At 39.3% G+C, this 20670-nt stretch overlaps 1 protein-coding gene across 6 annotated transcripts in view; it reads left to right on the top strand.

Annotated features, from left to right (window-relative positions):
- LOC138710986 (uncharacterized protein CG7065-like) overlaps positions 1-20001 on the top strand; it is a 36484-nt gene extending 16483 nt beyond the window's left edge. For 5 of the 6 annotated variants that reach the window (XM_069842248.1, XM_069842247.1, XM_069842249.1 and 2 more), the window contains 5 exons: positions 1153-1621; positions 5399-5472; positions 5890-5938; positions 12085-12215; positions 16868-20001. In XM_069842248.1, coding sequence (XP_069698349.1) covers positions 1153-1621; positions 5399-5472; positions 5890-5938; positions 12085-12215; positions 16868-19653 — 3509 coding nt within the window. In that variant the 3' untranslated portion in view covers positions 19654-20001. The remainder of the gene's footprint in view (positions 1-1152; positions 1622-5398; positions 5473-5889; positions 5939-12084; positions 12216-16867) is intronic. The other variant, XM_069842246.1, reaches the window with a different exon arrangement.
- The last annotated feature ends 669 nt before the right edge of the window (positions 20002-20670 follow it).

Here is a 20670-nt window from a genome sequence, read left to right as displayed (position 1 = left end):
CATACGCACAAAGACTTACCGGAAACTTATCTGTATAGACTTATGTCAGGAAGATATGTCTGATTGCTCAGACTTACCTCCTAGACTTATAATTAAAAAAGAAGTCGTTGAAATCAATTTCCCGTGTAGAAATGTCACCACTCCTTCATGATTCTATTTGCATAGAAATGCTTGGGATTAATTTCTCAAATCTGTACTTTAATGACATACTATTTCGCTACAGAGGACGGCATAAAATGAAATGAGTACTCCCCCCTCCCCCCCCCTGGAATAAGGGTCTAAGTACATAGGGAAACAGTGTACCATATACCCTTATTCCGAGAGAGTATGAAATAATGACGAAATCTAGGCCAAATACTTGTAGTATTGTTTGTATCTGTTTAATTTTTCACCTGCTTAATTTGGAGAGTGCTACAGTTAGAAAAATGCAAGCAGCCACAGAGATCTGGAGAATTACCTCAAGGCCGAAAGTTTTCATACTTTTCACCCATATACGAGGGCATTTGCATATGGATTTAGGTCCTGTACAAACCCAGGGAAGTACCATTATGATGCTACAAAAAATTGACTTACAGGTTTTCGTTGGAATAGACATTTTCATTAACTTTGATACCAAAAGAGTAGTTTTGAACTTCCTGTCTGTCTGTCTGTCTGTGAACACCTATTTCTCCTAAACCAGGGATGCAAAAGTGTGCCGACAAAAGAACAGTAGTGGCCAAATACAATTACAAGACTAACTACACTAAATACATTAAAAGTTGGAAGTGAAATCAAGCAGAAATATGAGTTCATTATTGGCCCTTGAGCTTCCCAATACCATTTGCTTTCTGTTCTATATAAAGCTGGACAGAGTTGGAGCTGATCTCTGTTCTTTACTTCATCAAGTCCACAAAGTTTGCAGTCTGCCTCTGGTATAATTCCTATACGATGAAGGTATGCTGCCAGACCATCATGGCCAGTATGGAGGTGGAATATGGCCACTGGTTCTTTTCTCGACCAGTTAGGGGTAGAGAAAATGATGCTAGCCAACTGTTTAGAAGATCTGTTGGCAAAATAAAAGATTGAAAATGTATCTCAACCTGAAATGTCGACACATTGTTATCAAGGCTGTATTGCATATTGGCAGGATTGTCTCTCTCTTTCTGTTCACAGTTGAGATGCCAAAGCTTGCTCCAGGAGAGCCTGTGCCCCCAGGCTTTGAGGATGTTGTGAAGCGTGTGACACAGATCCAGGCAACACTGGACAGCCACACCAGTTCTCCTCTGATTGGGTTGGAGTACCTGGTGGAACTGGTACCTGACGAGCATGGCAAGGAACCAGCCTACGTGTGCATGTTATGTGACAAGAAGGGTGACCCTCGTGTTGTCATGGCACACCTTGCCAGCTTCAACCACCGGTCCAAGTACATTGGCTTGCACTTTCCGACAGCTAACAGGGCCATGTTCAATGGGTTCCCGAGAACCAAGAATGGCAGAAAGGGCATTGCCGAAATAGTGAATAGGATCTGCTGCAAAATAGAGGAGAAGTTTGGTCGTCTCCATCCACTGATTGTTGAACGAGATGCCTTCGAGACACAGAGAGACGAGATCATGAAGCAGATCAGAGAAGATCGCCATTTCCAGTGAGTGTGTCTACGTTTTACTTTGTATAATCTTGTCGCTGTTAGAATAATCCTACAATAAACAATAGTATATGACAAATAAGACTTGATTTGCTGCAGCTTCATGCCACCGATTCTCTGTAAAGGTATGGTCACACGTCGCTACTTTTGCAGCAATGCAGTACAAAAAACTGCGCAACTCTCATACTGCGACGTGTGAACAACAGTGCAACCCGAAAAGTAGCAGCTGCCGAACCTGCTGCTCACTACTTTTTCATGCTGCGCACAGCTTAAAAGTAGCGATGTGTGAACAGGGTTCTCAGGGTGCAGCCGCAGGATTTTTGATATCGGTTTTGTTGAACCTTTTGCTGCGGTTGCGACCATTGTTGCCACCCAAATGTGCCAATGATACTTTTATTGTTTGGATGTATTTTAATGTTACATGTGATGAAAATAAATTATTTGTAACAGTTATTAAATGCACAACACAGTCTGAGCATATTTGCTGACGATATAATTCACTTTTTTTATTTTCTGTAGCGTAGTTTCAAACAGGAGGGTTGCCAACATTGATTAGGCCTACGTGAATATGCTGTTGGTTATCATTTAAGTATATAGGCGTTTTTAAAAGCTTTATAGTAAAAATAATGCCAATTTCTGAATACTAGTTAGGACAGAAAAGCAAATACAGTGAAACCTCTCATTTACGGACATCGAAGGGATGTAAAAATCTGTCCGCATCTGGGAGGTGTCCTTTATTGTGAGTGAGGCTCCCAAATCTAACAGTAAATTTATAATATGCATTATGTATCCCTTCATGCTTTAAATGAAATGTATTACTGTACATAGTTTAATTCTAAATACAGTATTCTACAGTAAATCCTTTGCAACTTTGAACTACAGTAGATAAGACAGAAAAAGGAAAATGCAGTACAGTACTGTGTCATGCAATTTTATTCTACGTCTACAGTTAAGTAGTACTGTAATTTACAGTTTTCAACTTAATCTTTACGTTCAGGTGCCATGTCTCTCGAAACAGAACAACTTATTGAAGTGAAGAGAATAATCCTACTAACCCTATCATGTGTCAAATACAATTTCACGATCGCGAAAACTTTGGACCCATCAGACAGGTTAAATTTTATGACTGTTCATCCACCCGCTTCCAGCTAATGAGGGGTAACCTGCTGGGCTAGTGGTAGAGTACGAGATTCTTACTGTCTTCTTTCATGTTAAGGAATTTGTGTACAGTTCTCAAAACTAAATTTTCTATTTTTGTAACAAGTTTCGTCCACAGTCAGGAGGTTAAGTAAGCTTTAGGACTGTGAAACAGCTGTCCGTGTCCGTGTCTCAGAGTGTCCGTAAACGAGAGTTAATTTTATCATTATTTCTATATTATTTTAGTTGGGACATAGAAATCTGTCCGTATATGAGGAGTGTCCGTATCTTGGAGGTGTCCGTAAGGAGAGGTTTCACTGTAATAGAAAGTAAGCTTTCTCATGAGTTTATTAATAATGCGAACATAACCACAAAATGTATATTGAGAAGTCAACACGGAGATGGAAACCTGCAGCATGACTGCGGCTGCAAAAGTAGCGCCTTGTATTTGAACAGACTCGCAACCTCCAGTTGCAACTTTTGCTGCATTCGGGTTGCTCAGCATGAAAAGTAGCGTGCAGCTCGCTACTTTCAGCTTACGTGTGAACAAGACACGCAACTTCTGCAGCTGCAGTACAAAAGTTGCGCAGTAAAAGTAGCGACGTGTGACCGTACCTTAAGGGATCCCATTTACTTTTGTACATATGTTTCATGTTCAGCATTTTCCATTAGTCATCAAAGTAGGCCAATGTCACTACTCTGCATTTGTTTGCTTATGAAACAACTTTCTAATTTCGTGTAAGATCACATGCTATTTGACAGTGGTGTAGTTCTTCTCGTAAGTTTAAGCACTTACACACTGAGGATGCAGAAGCTTTACTCTATCATGTGCTTATTGTACAAAAGCTCAAGTGGCGCCAGTTTGTTACAAGAATAGGCTACCTTGCTATTACTCTTTGCATTTATTAATTTTGTTGGGAAATTCATAGTAAATAACAAACATAAAAGGATCTTTTCTTTACATAACGTTCTACCTATGAATTAAGTTATTTTTCATTGTATTTACCAACAAAATTCAACCTACCTTGCCTCCCATTTCAGTTACCTGTCATCATATCATAATCCCTTCACACGCACGCAAAATAGCCGCATATTAGCCATACCAACACATAAGACATCATCGTATTCATCATCATACACAATCTCGCTCTCGCGCTTGTGGAATACCCTACCCAGTGACATCAGAGACTGTCGGAATTTAGTAGCGTTCAAAAGCAAACTTATTAAGCATTTTCTTACTGCGTAGAGTAGGTTTAATTTGTACTTAATCAATTAAAGAAATTCTTCTCTCTCTAACTTTTACAATAAACTGCCTAGATTTTATTAATCAGTTAATCTTTTAGTACTTTGATTTTTATTGTATCTGTAAATTTAATATTAATTGTAATTATAATTGTATAATGTCCTGGGAGCCTGCCCTTATGGCGAAACATTGCGTATACATAGGCACCATGCAATTAGAACTAAATTGGCCGATGCCCTTAGAAAACTAAAATACACCGTCTACGAAAAAGTCCACGGAACCGCCGACAATGGCAGTAACAGACGAATTGACATAATCGCCATTAGCAAATCCCTGTCTCAGGGTATGATAATCGACCCCACCATCAGGTTTGAAACGTACAAAGGACAGCCCGAAGACGTACATGAGGAGAAACGAGCAATCTACGTTCCAACCATCCCGTATTATAAAGATAAATACCAACTTCACGATATCAGTGTTACGGGATTGATGTTTGGAGCAAGAGGAACGATACCCAACTTCTCTTCTCAATTCTGTAAGACCCTAGGACTGCACAAATCTTTTCTGAATGAACTGGCCCTCCTCATAATTAGAGAGTTAGTCAAACTTTTACGGAACCACGTATATGGACTCTAATTCAGTGTATGGAAAAAATTGACGCACCATTACCATTTTTCTTTTTCCTTCTTAGCTTTCATTGATTCTTTACTTGAATTTTTTTTTTCTTCTGTAAACTGTCATTGTTTGTTTGTGTATTTGTTTGCCTTTTTTCTTACTCTTTTAGCTCTCATCATCTATTTGTTCTTGTATTGTTTTGTATGCTTTGTCTAATGGCAGCCTCTAATTTGAGGAAGCTCTGATAAATAAATAAATATTCTTAATATTGTAGTTGTAATCCCCTGGTAGAGGGGAAGAGAAGGCCTGATGGCTTTATCTCTACCAGGTTAAATAAATAAACATAAGGTTATGGTCCTCAAATATATTTTCTTGCATCGTGTAGCCAATCACAGGTATGACAGCCATGTGCTTGTGTTTACATTAGGACTATTCTAACAGCAAAAATTTGTATCCTATATCCTATCCAATTCTTTTCTCAAACTGCTGCCATGAGTTCGCAGATACAAGTAACAGGGGAAGAGGGACCTGCAGTCTGCTTATTACTTACCATTTTTTAATGTTTAATTTATTGTATTGTGAAAACTCAATATGGAATTGCAGCTGGTCTTGTACAATATTTGGAAACATTAAATACAAATATTTCCAGCTTGTAATGCATGTTTTGGAATTATTCTATTAAGGAACCCAACCAAAATTTTATTTGAATCTGTTGCATAGAACTGCCTCTCTGATTTGATTGTGCCAGTCCTTAACATCATCTTTATGTATTGTTCACACAGAGAGACAGCAGAGGAGACTTTTGCAGAGCTCGTGGACACTAGTATTTTGGACTCATTATCTGTCAATCTCGAAGGCAAGTATCTTCTATTTCTCTCTTTCTCTCCGCACGTGCGCATACACACACACACAGTCAAAATGTCTGCAATAGTTTTTATGCAAATTTCATTTACAAACCAGCTTCTACGAATTGCAAAAATATGTAAATAGCCCTTTGGACTACTACAATAGGATATGATTTGCTTTCCAGTCCAGCAGTATAAGATAGAAATTTTTTTTAATCTCTGAAATGCTTTTTTTTAGTAACTCCATCATAGACTATAAAAGAGTTTTTGAATAATAATCAGTGCTTTGCACTAAAATCTTACATTATGGAAGGTTGCCACATGGTTTGATTCAGATCCTTTATGTTCACAAATTCATTATGATTCGTTATTGTAATTAAATGGAAATTTCCCTTGCTTTCTGCAATTCTGCTGTTGCTCTGTTATAGATGTGCCACTGCCTGCCACTGAGTCAAAAGTAACTGAAGACCCAAAAAGGTAAGACAGTTCAAATTAAGTCAAACTTGGGGTTTTGGTGAAATGTGCGTTGTGTTTGCTGCAGTTTAAAAGGGATATCAAGCAAAAACCAGTAAAAAACTACTTTCGTCATCATTGTCATGTACAATATTGTAAATTTATTCCAACTCAACAATGTAACTTTGATTTAAAGCAACAATAACTCTTCACTTCCTACAATTTAATTCCACTCCCGTCAACAATGGGAATTGCTCTCCACACAGCAACACAGTATTCGTTATTGCACTTCACAGACGACAATGACAATTTACTTGAATTATTGAGAACAACGAGTACTGCTAATTTTAACTAATGTTCACAAAGCACTATTTACAAATCAGAACTGTCAGTTCTCAGTTCGTTTGCCTCTGCTAGTTCTTCTAGCTCAGTCACTCCAGTTCACAGTATCTCGAACCCCAGACCTTCAGAGACAGTCCACTGAACTTCGAACTCAGGGCTTCCGGCTCCACAGTTACGGACACAACTCAAGTCGAACTCCGGCCTTGAAGCTGGCTTCACTGCTACACAAGACTGGCTGGCTTGCTCTCCACTGACTTTAACAACACTGCAACTGCCTGACTGACTGACTGACTGACTGACTGACTGACATTCACTTGCGTCTTCTCTTTTATATAACCAAACCATAGTTACGAGAAAGTTCGCGGTCAGAATGAATAATCTGGATATTTCCACTTCGACAGACTTCTGGACGATTCGGGAGGGTCTGTCCCCCCCTTCACTCCGCACATAGCAGTTTGCTTCCTTCCCCACTCGGCAAGCAACAGATGCGCGCGCAACCTCCCCTCGCCCTCTCAGCATGCAGATGCTCCCCGTACATTTGCTACACCTAAGCGACCAGCGTTTCGTCTGCCGCGCGCCCTGTCGGACACGCGTTCGAACCCCGGTGCAGTTGTCACAATATTTACTCGCGTAATTCCTCACCTCCCCCCCTCCCCCAAAAATTGAGGCGAAAAATTTAGGAGGGAAAAATTATGCAATGACTATAAAATATTTAATATAAATTGATCATGAATACCATCAACTCAATATTTATTACTAAATAGCTACAAATATATGTATACAATTTGGATAAATTGTTTGTATATATCTGAAGTCTGATTAGTTTAACATGTAGCTAATCAGCAATGTATGCAATGGAGGGGGAAAGGAACTGGCTACCCTGCCCCATTATCTTCTGGCCTGGTTGCCTCGTGAGTGATTCCTTATTGGTGTCACTTATGAGGTTCAGACCTGTCTTCGGACAGTTGGCTAAACAACAGTTTGGATAATAATGAATAAATTTGTAACTTTTCTTTGTATCTCGTGTGTGTCAGTTGTAATGCCATAGCCTGACCTTGGATCATGATTTAAGAGGCATATTGGTCCGACAAGTTAGCATATAAATGAAATGAGTATAAAGGTAAGTGTTCACTACATCGTATTGCACACATCGGACGAATCGCACGGATCAGAAAAAGACTATCTCCTGTAATTGTTATGTAACCGCTTTCACTACATCATATCGGACGCATCGCCTCACTGCAAATCCATCCACGTTTCTCGAATGGGCACCTTTTCCGATGCGTGCGATCATGGCCTTCTTTAATAAATCAATTTTAATTTGTCAACTGTTACTGTTATGTTGTGCAATGTTCAGTGTAGCGCCAAAATGGCAGACGGAAAACTTATTTCGCGTGTAGAAAATTGTGAAGAATTATATCATTTGAGGCGTTCACATTACAGTAATCAAGTCATTTCTTGCAAATATATTATGTAACCAATATTTCTTTCGTTTCTTCCTCTTCAATTAAGACGCATGAAGCCATTACAAATTCTTATTCGCTAACAGATGTAATTAATAGACCTAACTTCAACTCCTTTGCTTTCAGTAATGTCAATATCGTACTACATCATGTTCTAAACAGCATCCGATGAGGTGAAGCCGTTACAGTGAACCTACTGCACTTAAAATATCTGTTGCGTGCGATTCGTACGAGCAGTGCGATACTATGTAGTGAACGCTTACCTTAAGAATCCTTCAATAACAGTCTTATTAACCTAAGAAATAATACAAAAATTACATTAGGTCATTACACAATTAAACATGACTAGTGCTTTCGCCAATTAATGGCATAATTAATTATTATTATAATTAATGCTCAAAGCGTCCCGTGCCGTGGCGTCGTAGTCTAAGGCATCCCGCCTAGGACTCACGTTACGGAATGTGCGCTGGTTCGAGTCCTCATGGGGGAAGAAATTTTCTCATGAAATTTCGGCCAGTGTATGGGACCGGTGCTCACCCAGCATCGTGATGCACTTGGGGAGCTACGATAGGTAGCGAAATCCAGTTGCGAATACCAGCTATAACGGCTGGGGGGATCATCGTGCTAACCACACGATACCTCCATTCTGGTTGGATGATCATCCACATCTGCTTCGGCATGTGGGCTTGAGGCCAGCAGCCGGCTGGTCTGTCTAGGCCCTTCACGGGCTGTAGCGCCACGGATTATTATTATAATGCTCAAAGCATTACTATATGATAATAGACCTGAAGATGCCATTAATTGGCGAAAGCGCTAGTCATGTTTGATTGAGTAATGACCTAATGTAATTTTTGTATTATTTCTTAGGTTAATAAGACAGTTATTGAAGGATTATTATACTTATTTCATTGGATCATGATGTTAAACTTCGCGTGTGTATTATTAATTACCTAGAGAAAATAACAACAGATCCAGAACATCTTCCTTGTCAGAGGAATTAGATATTTTTCATTATAGATGGAATAATAATGATCTTGGGTTTCCCATGCTATTTTTTTTTGATACTTGAAAATTCACAGGAGATGTTCTTAAAGAGAAGATGTGTGTTCAACTTTGTTTATTAATTATTAAATACTTTCCCTAAATAGGGATTGCCTAGAAGGTGAAGTATACCATTTACAGAAGAAAATTTGAGTAGTACATATCATATTGGGAGTATAGTTCTGTTATGAATAGTAAATCAATGAAAAAAGAGAGAAAGAAAATTACAATGCATTGTCTTATCTCAGATGATTTCTTAACAATGCAATCGAACCTTAGCTGTACAATGCTGGGGTGACATTTCACTAAATTTACTTCCAGATCGGATACTGGGGCATTTCATTACATACAGAGCATTCCTATGCAGATTACTTCCAGGTTATCATGTTTTGTCGCTTATATCATGGTAATGGGTAGTGCACATCCCATGAAAACTACAAGAGCATTTGACAACAGTGTCAGTCCTCGGTATCGTCAGCATTCTTTAACCCACAGTCCAACTAGTGAGCCTCTTGTCTTAACGCCCTATGTCATCCAGCTGGTTCATTAATATTTTTATTTTTTTAATCCAATGCCACCAGGTTATCTTTTCGACATTTCTGGTCTTCTCTCCTGGCCGTGGCTTAGTTGTAACCCACTTCTGAGGTTGGGGCGCCTGGAAGGCGGAGTTACATTACCCCGATGATGTGATAGGATGATGATGATAATGTGGTGCCAGGAGAGGTCTTAAATCTAAACTTAACCTAAATTCCAGACCATGGACGAACACAGGGATAATCTCCTTTAAGGAAAAATTCCTGTACTCTAACCGGGAATCGAACCCAGGACCTCATGAACTATAGCCAGAAGCTCTGACCACTAGACCATGAGGCTGGTCGGTTCATTAATATACTTAATCAACTTCCATTATACATTTTAAAATGTGTCTCAAAATCTGTGCTTCAGTTGCTGACCATGATAATATCTTTGAAAAAATATTGGATTGCAAGAGGTCAAATGACTTTGTCAAACGCCTGGCGTTAGAAAACAACAACATTTTAATTTGTCTACAATTTCAGCACTACCTATTACTAGAGATACCTAGTTTTTGCAAACCACAGATTTGCAAAATACTGTTTTTCAGCTGATAAAAGTAAACATTTTATGTTTCAAGCCCTTTTAGTAAAAATATCGTAAATTTAAACCCTTGAAATAACGCGAAATGTTTGTTTTTACCACGAATTTATTCGAAATCTGTGTTTTTCCCAAGAGAAATTTTAATTATTTTTTTTTACAGAATTTTAATTTCAAGTGCACAAAGAATGATGTTTATGCACAAAATTTTGAATTTAATATTTTATTTTAGTACAGAATTTTGAACCTAATATTCGAACTATATTTCTAATAATTTAATTTTTAAATGTAAAGTAGAAATAGCCTGAATGTTTTGTAGTCCTATTCGTTTATATTACACAGTACACATAAAGGATGGGAAACTGTTAGACAAATTTCTCAACATGACATTTAAGTGCCGATAGAAAACTGTAAGTATTGTTAAAATGTGACTTAGAAAACATTTTAAGATTCTCTTGATAATACAGATCTCTGATTTATCTTTCGTAGAGGTGGAAAAATTCAAATATCTTGGAGCAACAGTAACAAATATAAATGACACTCGGGAGGAAATTAAACACAGAATAAATATGGGAAATGCCTGTTATTATTCGGTTGAGAAGCTTTTGTCATCTAGTCTTCTGTCAAAAAATCTGAAAGTTACAATTTATAAAACAGTTATATTACCGGTTGTTCTGTATGGTTGTGAAACTTGGACTCTCACTTCGAGAGAGGAACAGAGATTAAGGGTGTTTGAGAATAAGGTTCTTAGGAAAATATTTGGGGCTAAGAGGGATGAAGTTACAGGAGAATGGAGAAAGTTACACAACACAGAGCTGCACGCATTGTATTCTTCATAATTAGAAACATAAAATCCAGATGTTTGAGATGGGCAGGGCATATAGCATGTATGGGCGAATCCAGAAATGCATATAGAGTGTTAGTTGGGAGGCCGGAGGGAAAAAGACCTTTGGGGAGGCCAAGACGTAGTTGGGAAGATAATATCAAAATGGATTTGAGGGAGGTGGGATATGATGATAGAGAATGGATTAATCTTGCTCAGGATAGGGACCAATGGCGGGCTTACGTGAGGGCGGCAATGAACCCCCGGGTTCCTTAAAAGCCAGTAAGTAAGTAATACAGATCTCTAGTGTTTGTAGGAATATACTGGGTAGAAGTAATATAACTGCACAGATTTTAACAGAATCCTTGGATATAGTACAAAAAAATTCTAATACCATATTAGTCCCAAATGAAAACCCTGCGGTGGCTGAATGGTCAGACCTTCAGACTGTCACACAGGTGGCCAGGGTTCGATTCCTGATCAGGTCTAGGATTTTTTCACCCTTTGAAGTTTTTAAATAAAATGAATGGTTTTCTTGCAAATTAAATCAAAAGATTACCACATATTATTTTCTGTCATTAGGAAGTCTGGCAATCCTGCAATGTAAAGAATGAAATACTGCCATTCAGACCAAGTGCATATGTGTATTTGTAAGTGAGCTTTCAATGTGCATTGCCAAACTACTGAGACTTTTAACCTAATTTTCTTATTAACCATGCACTTAACTGCAAAATGCGTAATAGATTTTTTTTTATTTATTTTAACGTATTCTGTTGGCCCCTTCAAAATGGAGTGTTATATCACTTCCACCCTGTATTAGGCATGATGGGAATTACAGAGTTACATGGTTCAAATTTGAAATAATACGTAATTTATGTATTTTTTTACATTCAATTTAAAATATATTTGGTTCTATTTTTTTTTTTTTTTCTTATGTCTTAATCAATTTTGTCTAAAACCTGTTTATATAATTTTTCATTTTAAATTTTGTGAGCTATTCTGTGTCGCAGGGCAAACCCAAAATATTGGGTCAGACCAATAAATTAAAAATGAATTATGCCAAATAACACCGAAATTATGAGAATTTTTATACAGAAATTTAAGATTTTTGTTCACCAAAAAATTGGATCCATATCTATAACATCTGAATCCGTATTTTGGTTGCTCGCGTTGTATCAGACTTCAGTAATGTCAGAACTCGTGTTTTGGTTGCACATGTTTTCATTAAAATAGTTTTTGGCATGAACAGACCTATCCGTCTGCCAGCATATGACCACTCGCTGCCTGACAACAGATTTTGTTAGAGGTTGGAGTGGGCCCGGCCTGCATAGGAATGCTCTGTATCCCATCAGACTTCTCAGTTACACCTTCAGAATCTGTGTTCGCAGTTCATTCAACAAGGGGAAAATCTCTTGCGACAGGAGCAGACTGAGGAGCCGTGGTGCTGAAGAGAGTGCGGAGGACGAAATTCAGTGCGTGAAAGTTGGCAGTGGTGGCAGTGGCAGCCTCAAAGGATCTAGTAAGTGTGTACAAATAAATGTAAATGATCGGTTTGAATGACATCATTGATAATTTCCTTAACAACAAAATTAATTTTCAAATGAAAACATTGAGTTTAATTCTGAATTTGAATTGATTCTCAGCTGTAAATTGTCGTGGCATAGTTACTTAATGATGTCGCTTAAGAGATTCCAACCAGTCTTCAGACTGTTTACTAAGCATACATGTCAGATGTTACAGTAATTAAAATGAGCGTTAACAATAAGAGTAATAATACATAATATTGTAACAGTAAACTTTAGAATAGAATAAGCCACTGGTGTAGCTCAGTCGGCCTACCGATCTGGAGTTGCGCTCGAGCGTGGGTTCAATTCCCACTTGGGCTGATTACCTGGTTGGGGTTTTTCCGAGGATTTCCCCAGCTATAAGACAAATGTCCTGTAATCTATGGCAAATCCTCGGTCTCATCTTGCAAAATATCATCTCGCTATCACCAATCCCATCAGCGCTAAATAACCTAGTAGTTGATACAGCGTCGTTAAATAGCCAAGTAAAAAAAAATTGAATAAGCCACCAGCATAGATCTGTCGACTGAGGCACTTGCCTGCTGATCTGAAGTTGCGCTCAGGTGCTGGTTCAATTTCCGCTTGGACTGATTACCTTGTTGGTTTTTTCCGAGGTTTTCCCCAACTGTAAGGCGAATATCAGGTACGAATCCTCTGATTCATCTGACCAAATACCATCTCGCTATCACCAATCCCATCGACTTTTTCTTAGAAAAAATTCTATGTGATAACTAGACTTCGTGGAATTGCCACGAGAATCGCAAGGTTTACTACACACCCGGTATAGATTGTATGAGAAGGGGGCGTGCAACGGATGGAGTATGCCTCTAATGTAAACACTGAGCAGTATACTGTGGTTACAATAAAACCTGTATCCTGCATTCAAGAAATATAATGAATGACCATTGAAGTAGGAAATGTCTAAACATGTAAATACACAATTATTTTTTAGTGAGATATATTAACTCTTAAAATTTAAGATACATCATCCTTGAATATATGCATTGCAGTGAAGACTTACGTACATTTTGAGCGACTGCAAAGTAATCTTCTCCGATGGTCACTTAAAAAGTTTTTATTTTGGGAAAATGTACGTTCAACATCACACGATATAATACGTACATATTTGAAGAACGGAAAGTCACTACTTTTTAGTACACCAACTTCAGATGTCTTGTCATGACCTGATGGTCCATCATTTATAATACGAAGTTGTGAATAGGCAGAATTTTTAGCAATAATGTTTCTCAACTTACACTTCACTTTTTTTGAAATTAGTAAATTGTTATTTTGGATAGTGGTTTGTGATACTTCATCCACTATATTAAGGGCTTCTGAGAGTTGTAGTTTAGACGATTCTAACAGGATGATGCTTTTGGACACGATTTTAAAATTAGAATCAATGAACAGAATATCTTCCAATAGCTGTTCAGAAAGCAATGATTTTACAGCTGCAACAGCGGAACTGTCTGTGCTATCCAATGCATCAATTACCTCCATTATTTTGCTGTAATGTTCTGCATAATAATTAACAGCATCCAACCACGTTCCCCAACGGGTCAAGACTGGCTGCGGGGGTAAGGGTATTCCAGGGGCAATTATTTGGAACAGCAACATTATCATTGTAGTATGTTTGATTGAATTCTTGTCTGCACTGAACAAATGTTAAGCTTTGACTATTCCAACCACAGTAATGCAAAAACAAGTGCTTACATAGGTATACATTAGCTGTAGCTGCTCTATCTATTTGGACCGGTCACAACTCTTAACATGAACTGCTTATACTACGAGACCGGGCGGTCGCTCACCTCCTCTATACTACCGTACATCGGCAACCTGATTGCATGCTGCGTGTGGCAATTCAACGAAGTCTAGTGATGACCAATGTCATGTAACATTTTTCAGCGAGAACACTGTGCTCTCTGTTTGATTTCTTAACCTGAACACTTCCTGTCGCATGAAATGTATTAGAACATGGATTGTTATGATCTGGAACTTGTATAGCCAGGAATCGAACTTGATGAGGCAACTATGTTCACACATGTGAATAATAAATGCACGTTTTTCAGTAGAAAACCTATGCGGAGCCATAATAAATTCTGCAGTTACTTATACAGCAAACACTCAATTCCCAACAGATGCACCATCTCACTAGACAGCTATTGGCTTATTGACGCAATTTAGATTGCTTGCCCACAGACTACATTTTCTATATGTCACTGATTTTGTGGAGAGTCCGTGATTTTATAGTGTAGAAAAAAAATTCCAGTCCGAAAAGATGAAAGTCCCACAATTGTGAATGTAGTTGGAAAATTGCAGTAATTTCTACTAATTTAAGTTTCGTCCAAGCACACTTGGAATGTTAGAAGATGGTGCCTCTAGAGTTGTCATTGCATTGAAAATCGAAATAAATTGCGTAAAATAATTGATACTTTGCGTTCTGTTTCTCATACTGACAATTAACTTCTGCTTTCATGCCCTACAACCTATCTGAAAGCTGCAAAAAGAAAGTAACTGGCACTCTGTAAAATATATCGTCAATGTTATACTGTAATTCTTAGGAAAATAGTGGTTTGCTTTATTTGTTTGCGTAATGTCATGCAAGGGAAAATGAAAGTGAAATTCAGAGAAGAATATGCAGATCAAAGTCAGGACAGAAAAGGAAGCATTCTGCAAATTATGTTGGTAAGTATGAAAATAACGCATTTCCATGGTTTTTGATAGTGTTTAAGCAAGGTATTGTATTAATCTTGTTTATTCATAGTACCTATACAGTAGAACCTCACTAATTCGGTCTAAATTACAGGAAATTTATTGGAACAGCAGTTTCTTCAATTGAAAAATTAATGATATATTTAATTACAAACTCGGTATTCATTCTATTTTACATAATTATAGAGCATAAGACATTAATTTTAAAAATATGGTTGAGTTAAAGCTCTTTAGTCCAAGTCTCAGTTACTTCACAAGAAGTACATACTGCAACTAGTTTTTACAAACATATAGAACACAAAACTTGAATTTAAAAAAAAAAAATAGTTTGAAATTATTTAGTCTGTCAAATTACTGCACAGGAAGTACTGCTTTGAAATTGTCAGACTGTGATTTAAAGACAGATGTGTTATCTGCATCTGTTTGTGCAGCTATTCTTTATGTACAATATGAAGCATTTCTTTTAAGGCAAGATAAAATTTGTGATAGTTCGGGTAGAAGTCCAGAAATTGAATTAATATGCATGTGTGTCCAAAGCCTAACCACTTCTCTTACGTGATGCGGGTTCCACATATTGTGGATAGATGGCAGAACTATAATGCAGAACAAGTTTTAATAAATCACCGTATTTACTTGTGTTATTTCCCCCTTTTCTCTCAAAATTCAGAGATAAAAATTGGGGGGGGAGGATTATGTGAGAACTGCGAAATATCGAGAATAATCTGGTTGTAAATTCATATAGGCCTGCAAATCAAATCAATGAAGTTGCACTCTATGTTAAGATTTACATATTTCGAATCTCCATGAAATTTATGTATGCATTTGGAGTTATTTCAAGTGCAGAGTGTATCAGAAATACTGAAGACCTGAAAAGAAGAATTAGATATTAGATAGAACAGATCTGTCATGTAACTGATAGACTGGGACATGGTTTGGCTGTGAATGATTCTCATTTTGAACATCTGTCGTAAAGTTTGGTTAGTGATAGTGTTTAGTTTAGTTTCATGGCCTACTCAACTTGATTTTACATACTTATTTGTCTTAAGTTTGAAGTCCATGAAACAAGTTTAATAAATACAGTAGTTAAAAGACACGAAACGGGTGAATGGGTAAAATTTTTAAGCATTCATATGTAAAATTTAATGGAAATTCGGAATATGTATATCTTAAAATAGGGTGTCATTTAAAAAAAAATTAAGTTTACTGTCACACTATTTATACTTGAATGACTAACTTTTTTTCGAACACTGGTATTGTGTTTTTTATCTCCACCAGCTTTTGTATAATCCCCCCCCCCCCCGAAATTAAAATAAGAGACATTATGAGTAATATTCCATACTTAATGAACACTGTATACACAATTTCAGTAATAATGAATTTTGTGACTTTTCTTGTGGTGTGTCAATTCTAATGCCATTAGCCTCACATTCAGTAATCCCAGATCATGGTGTTAAACTTTGCGCGTAAAATACTCGTATCAAGATTTATTTGTTAATTATATAAATAAAATAAATAGACCACTACTTTCAAGAGAAAAATTCAAATCATTTTCCTTGTTGTCAGAGAAATCATAAACTTCTTCTTTATAGAATGGATGAATAACAATCTGGTTTTCTATGCTTGTTTTTTCGGTACTTGGAATATTCGCGAAAGACACTCTTGAAGGGAAAAGGAGTGTTCAGTTTTGTTGTAGGAGGGAGACATTACTCTAAAAATAATAAAACAAAATTCTGAAAAGTGTGTCCTAAACATCTTGGAGAGGAGGGAATTACACGAGTAAATACGGTATTATGTTTCTCACCAGCAACTTTCTCTTGTTAAGCACTGATTAATTATTCATTACATGATACATTATGTGCATGGCATTGTTAAAGCCATGACTTTGTTATTGCAGATCGCAAGAAGCCGAAGCTTCAGTCAGAGCCAGGGCCCAAATCTCTGTCGTCGGTGTCGAGCATTTCCTCCTCATCGCGCTCTGTATCACGGTCCATGACTCATTCCCGCTCACGATCCCGATCAAGATCGAGGTCACGGTCACGGTCACGTTCATACTCCAGGCAACGGCATTCTCGATACAGTTGGCGATATGGTCGAGGCAGTTGGACACGTCCCAGACAGTCCCGCTCTGGTTCACGGAGCTGGCGACGGTCTCGATCACGCTCCCTCAGCCCAGGTGCAAGGTACGGGAGGCGAGGCTCCCCTGAAAGCCCAGGCAGAGGACGGTACCATTATGCTAGATCCCGTTCTCCAAAATATAATCGCTATCGGGACAACCAAGGTGACGAGCGGCACAGCGACAAGGGAGGCAGGGTGGACCCACAAGTGGCAGAGAAGAAAAAGTGGGTGAGATTCCGTGAGGAATTGGACAAAATGGAGCGTGAGCTGGCGAAAGATCTGAAGTTTCATGAAAAGAACCCAGAGAAGCATCCAATGTACCCAGAGGAGTGGAAGAAGTTCTGGAACCGGCGCTATAAAGAACTGCAGGCAGATGGCAAGGATCCCAACAAGCATGACTTCAAACCCGAATGGATCGAGTTTTGGAACCAACGCATGCGCGAAATGCATGAAGAAGAGCTGCGCAAAAAGAAAGAGGAACTACGACTGCGTCTTGACCTGCCTAAGGAGGACCCACCCCGCAAAAAGCCAGATGTCATCGTGATCTCACCTGATAAGGATGAAGTGACGGTTGCTGACGTCAAGAACACGTGGAAGGCCCTCACTGGTGGCGACATCAAGGATGTGGGCAGGAGATCTCCCAGTCCATGGGAGGACCCTGACAACCTGAGGCATTCGCCCTTGGGAAGGAGGCCTGGGAGAGGATCTTCTGCCATGCGTGGCAGGGGTGTAGGTCACAGGATGTATGGGCGCATGTTTCACTCTGTGAGGGACGTAGATGGGACAGCTGTGGTGACTGTGCTGCGACTTCTGACTGCCATGGAGACTCAGCTTGGCTCTTTGGGGCCTCGTGTCAACACAATGCTTGCCTCTGCACTTTCTCTGGAGAAGACAAGTGTCGGTTCATCCATGACACTGTTGGCCGATTCTGACAACATTGTGCTTCTGGAGACTGCAAAGGAGAAATTAAAGGGACAGCTACAGGCAGGCATTGTCTTTCGCACTATGGTGACGGCCACGCACTCGTGTATCCATAAGCTTAGTGACCTGCTTTCTCATGCTGAGGAGGTCAGACTGGCACCAGCTATCCCCCAAGTCCCAGCTGCTCCCCCAACCCTGACTGCGACATCAGTTCCAAAACCTGTGGTGGTCGAGCCACCTAAGCTGTCTCCAGTCACAGAGCCTGTGGCTGTACCTGGTGTGGGCACTGTAGACAAGGTTGCCATTGCACAACAGATCGCCGCAGCACTTGTGGCGCAAGGCAAAACAGACGTGACGCAGGAAGAGCTGGAGCAGCTTATCAATGCTGTGGTGGGAATGGCACAGGCGTCAGCTTCATCTGATAAACCCATCTCTGCAGCTTCCTTTGTATCGCAGATGCAGCAGCAGAGAGTCCCTGTTACTGCTTCACCTTCCACATCCACACCTGTTCACACTCCCACTCTCGCCAGCATGTCCCTTCACCTCGAGGACAAGTCACCTCTCCAGAAGTTGCTGTCGGTCGTCACATCAAAGAGTGTGGGCATATCCAAAACTGAGGATGCCTCAGTCAGTGCTTTGGAACTCTTGCAGTCAGCATATGAGGAGCCCAAGCGCAGACGATCTCCGTCGCCGAAGCAGAAAATGGAAGATCTGACAGAAGAGGATCTGCAGACACTGCTGCAAAACTTCAAAGACCTGTCTCCCGAAGAGCAGCAAGGTCTCATCATGTACCTCAAAAAGCTGGAAACTACAGAGCCCGAGCGTGTGGAGAAATTGCGGAGCTTTGTTAAATTGGACCTTCCTGCCGATACACATCGCCGTCTGTCTCCCTTCTCTTTGAGAGAGGGGGGCATCAACCCTTCCCAGGAAGCAGAGAATATGAAACTGGAAGACTCTGATGATGACTACAGTTTTGAAGATATTTATGCTGCAGTCTCACAGAAAGTGAAAGAACGAGAGAAAATTAAGGTTGAGGAGGAGAGGAAGAGAGAGGAGGAGGAGGCAAAATTGAAGGAAGAGAAAAAGAAGAGTGATGATCCCGCGCTAATTCTGAAGGAGACAAAGGAGATGATTGCCAATCTGATGGGTCAGCTCCCGTCCAAATACATCCAAAAGAAGACTGAGTCCCCCGTTACAGATGGAGGACAGAAAATAGAGGCTCTAGGCAGTGACATACCAGCTGGTCAGGCAGTGCCCACTCTGGATTCCTCTCGACGTCTGGATTCCTCTCGACGTCAGTACCAACGCTATAACTCAGACCAATATGCCACTGTGCAGCAGCCAATGCAGCAGCCTATGCAGCAGTCTATGCAGCAGGCTGTACAGCAGAACCGGAACTTTCAGACATTTACAGCACAACCACAACAACTGAGCTATCCAGTGGGCTATGACCAAAATAATGGGTATTACGGCAACACACCCCAGCAGCAGGTGCAGCAGTACTCAACCGGAAACTACAGTGAAACATACCAGACCAATTGGAACCGTTATTCAGAACAGCAGTACCCACAGCAGCAATCGTACCAGAGACCCCCAGTGCAAGGGTCCTATCAGTACCCAAGTCAGCCTTCTGGGTACTATTGAGGTTGTGGAATCGATAAATCCAGTTCAGACAATGTACTTTTGTTTCTTCTCTGCTCTTCTTCATTTTTCAGCTAACATTCCAGATAAGATGGGGTGTTGTATGAGTGACGTGACTGTTTTTCCAACATACGTGGATTCTTTCGTACGTTTTTTTTTTTTTTTTAACTGTACTTACTTTGTAAATAATACAAAGACTTTGACAACGATGTTAATATGTGGAAGTTTGCTTCAAGTATGTAGTAATATGTGGTCCAAGAATTGCTTTTGTGTGTTCATGCAATATTCAAGTGGGGGGGAAGAAACTGTACAAAAGCAACACTAGGACAATATGTGCAAGACTGTGCCATTTTCTAATGGAATCTGTTATGAAAAATTGCAGTAATGAGTGATACCAGTTTAAGGTGTATGTGTTTAGTAATGAGTTGGTGTTATTGCACTATTGCATAAAACATAAGAAATGAGGAAAAAAAGATAACTTTCCTTAAATTTGGGGATGTAAAATGTGCTTTAGCCTTGGACAAAGGTAGAATAATGATAATTTCATGCATGAGAACTAATGGTCATTCTTGGCTATTAGCTTCCACTGTTGGAAGGTAAATGAATTTGATTTATTGATTGCAATAAAAAATAAATTAAAGAACGAATGAAAACCATTGAATGATTTATTCACTAGTGACATTTTACTAACAAATAGATTCAGCAGTGCACATGACTAATGAACACTATTGTATTACGAGATCTTAGCATGTGCAGCAAGATTAGGCTTGATAATGGCTCATTTTGCTATTATGCAACTTTCTCCACTGGCCAGAAACTATCATCCCAGTTTATGTTCTATAAACTGATGTGAAGCCACTTACTTGTATCTGACAAGAATTGTCACAGATTTGAATGAGATTTTTTTTATTTTCCCTTCATTTGAAAGCACATCTCGAAAATAATAGGACACACATCTCAGCTTTTTTCTTCCATGTGCTCTGATTTTTTTTTGCGGGCGGGGGGGGGGGGGGGAGGAAA

This window comes from Periplaneta americana, chromosome 12 (assembly GCF_040183065.1).
Source record: "Periplaneta americana isolate PAMFEO1 chromosome 12, P.americana_PAMFEO1_priV1, whole genome shotgun sequence".
NCBI lineage: Eukaryota > Metazoa > Arthropoda > Insecta > Blattodea > Blattidae > Periplaneta > Periplaneta americana.
Note: the sequence above shows the minus strand (reverse complement) of the source record. Positions and strands in the feature narration are given on the sequence as shown.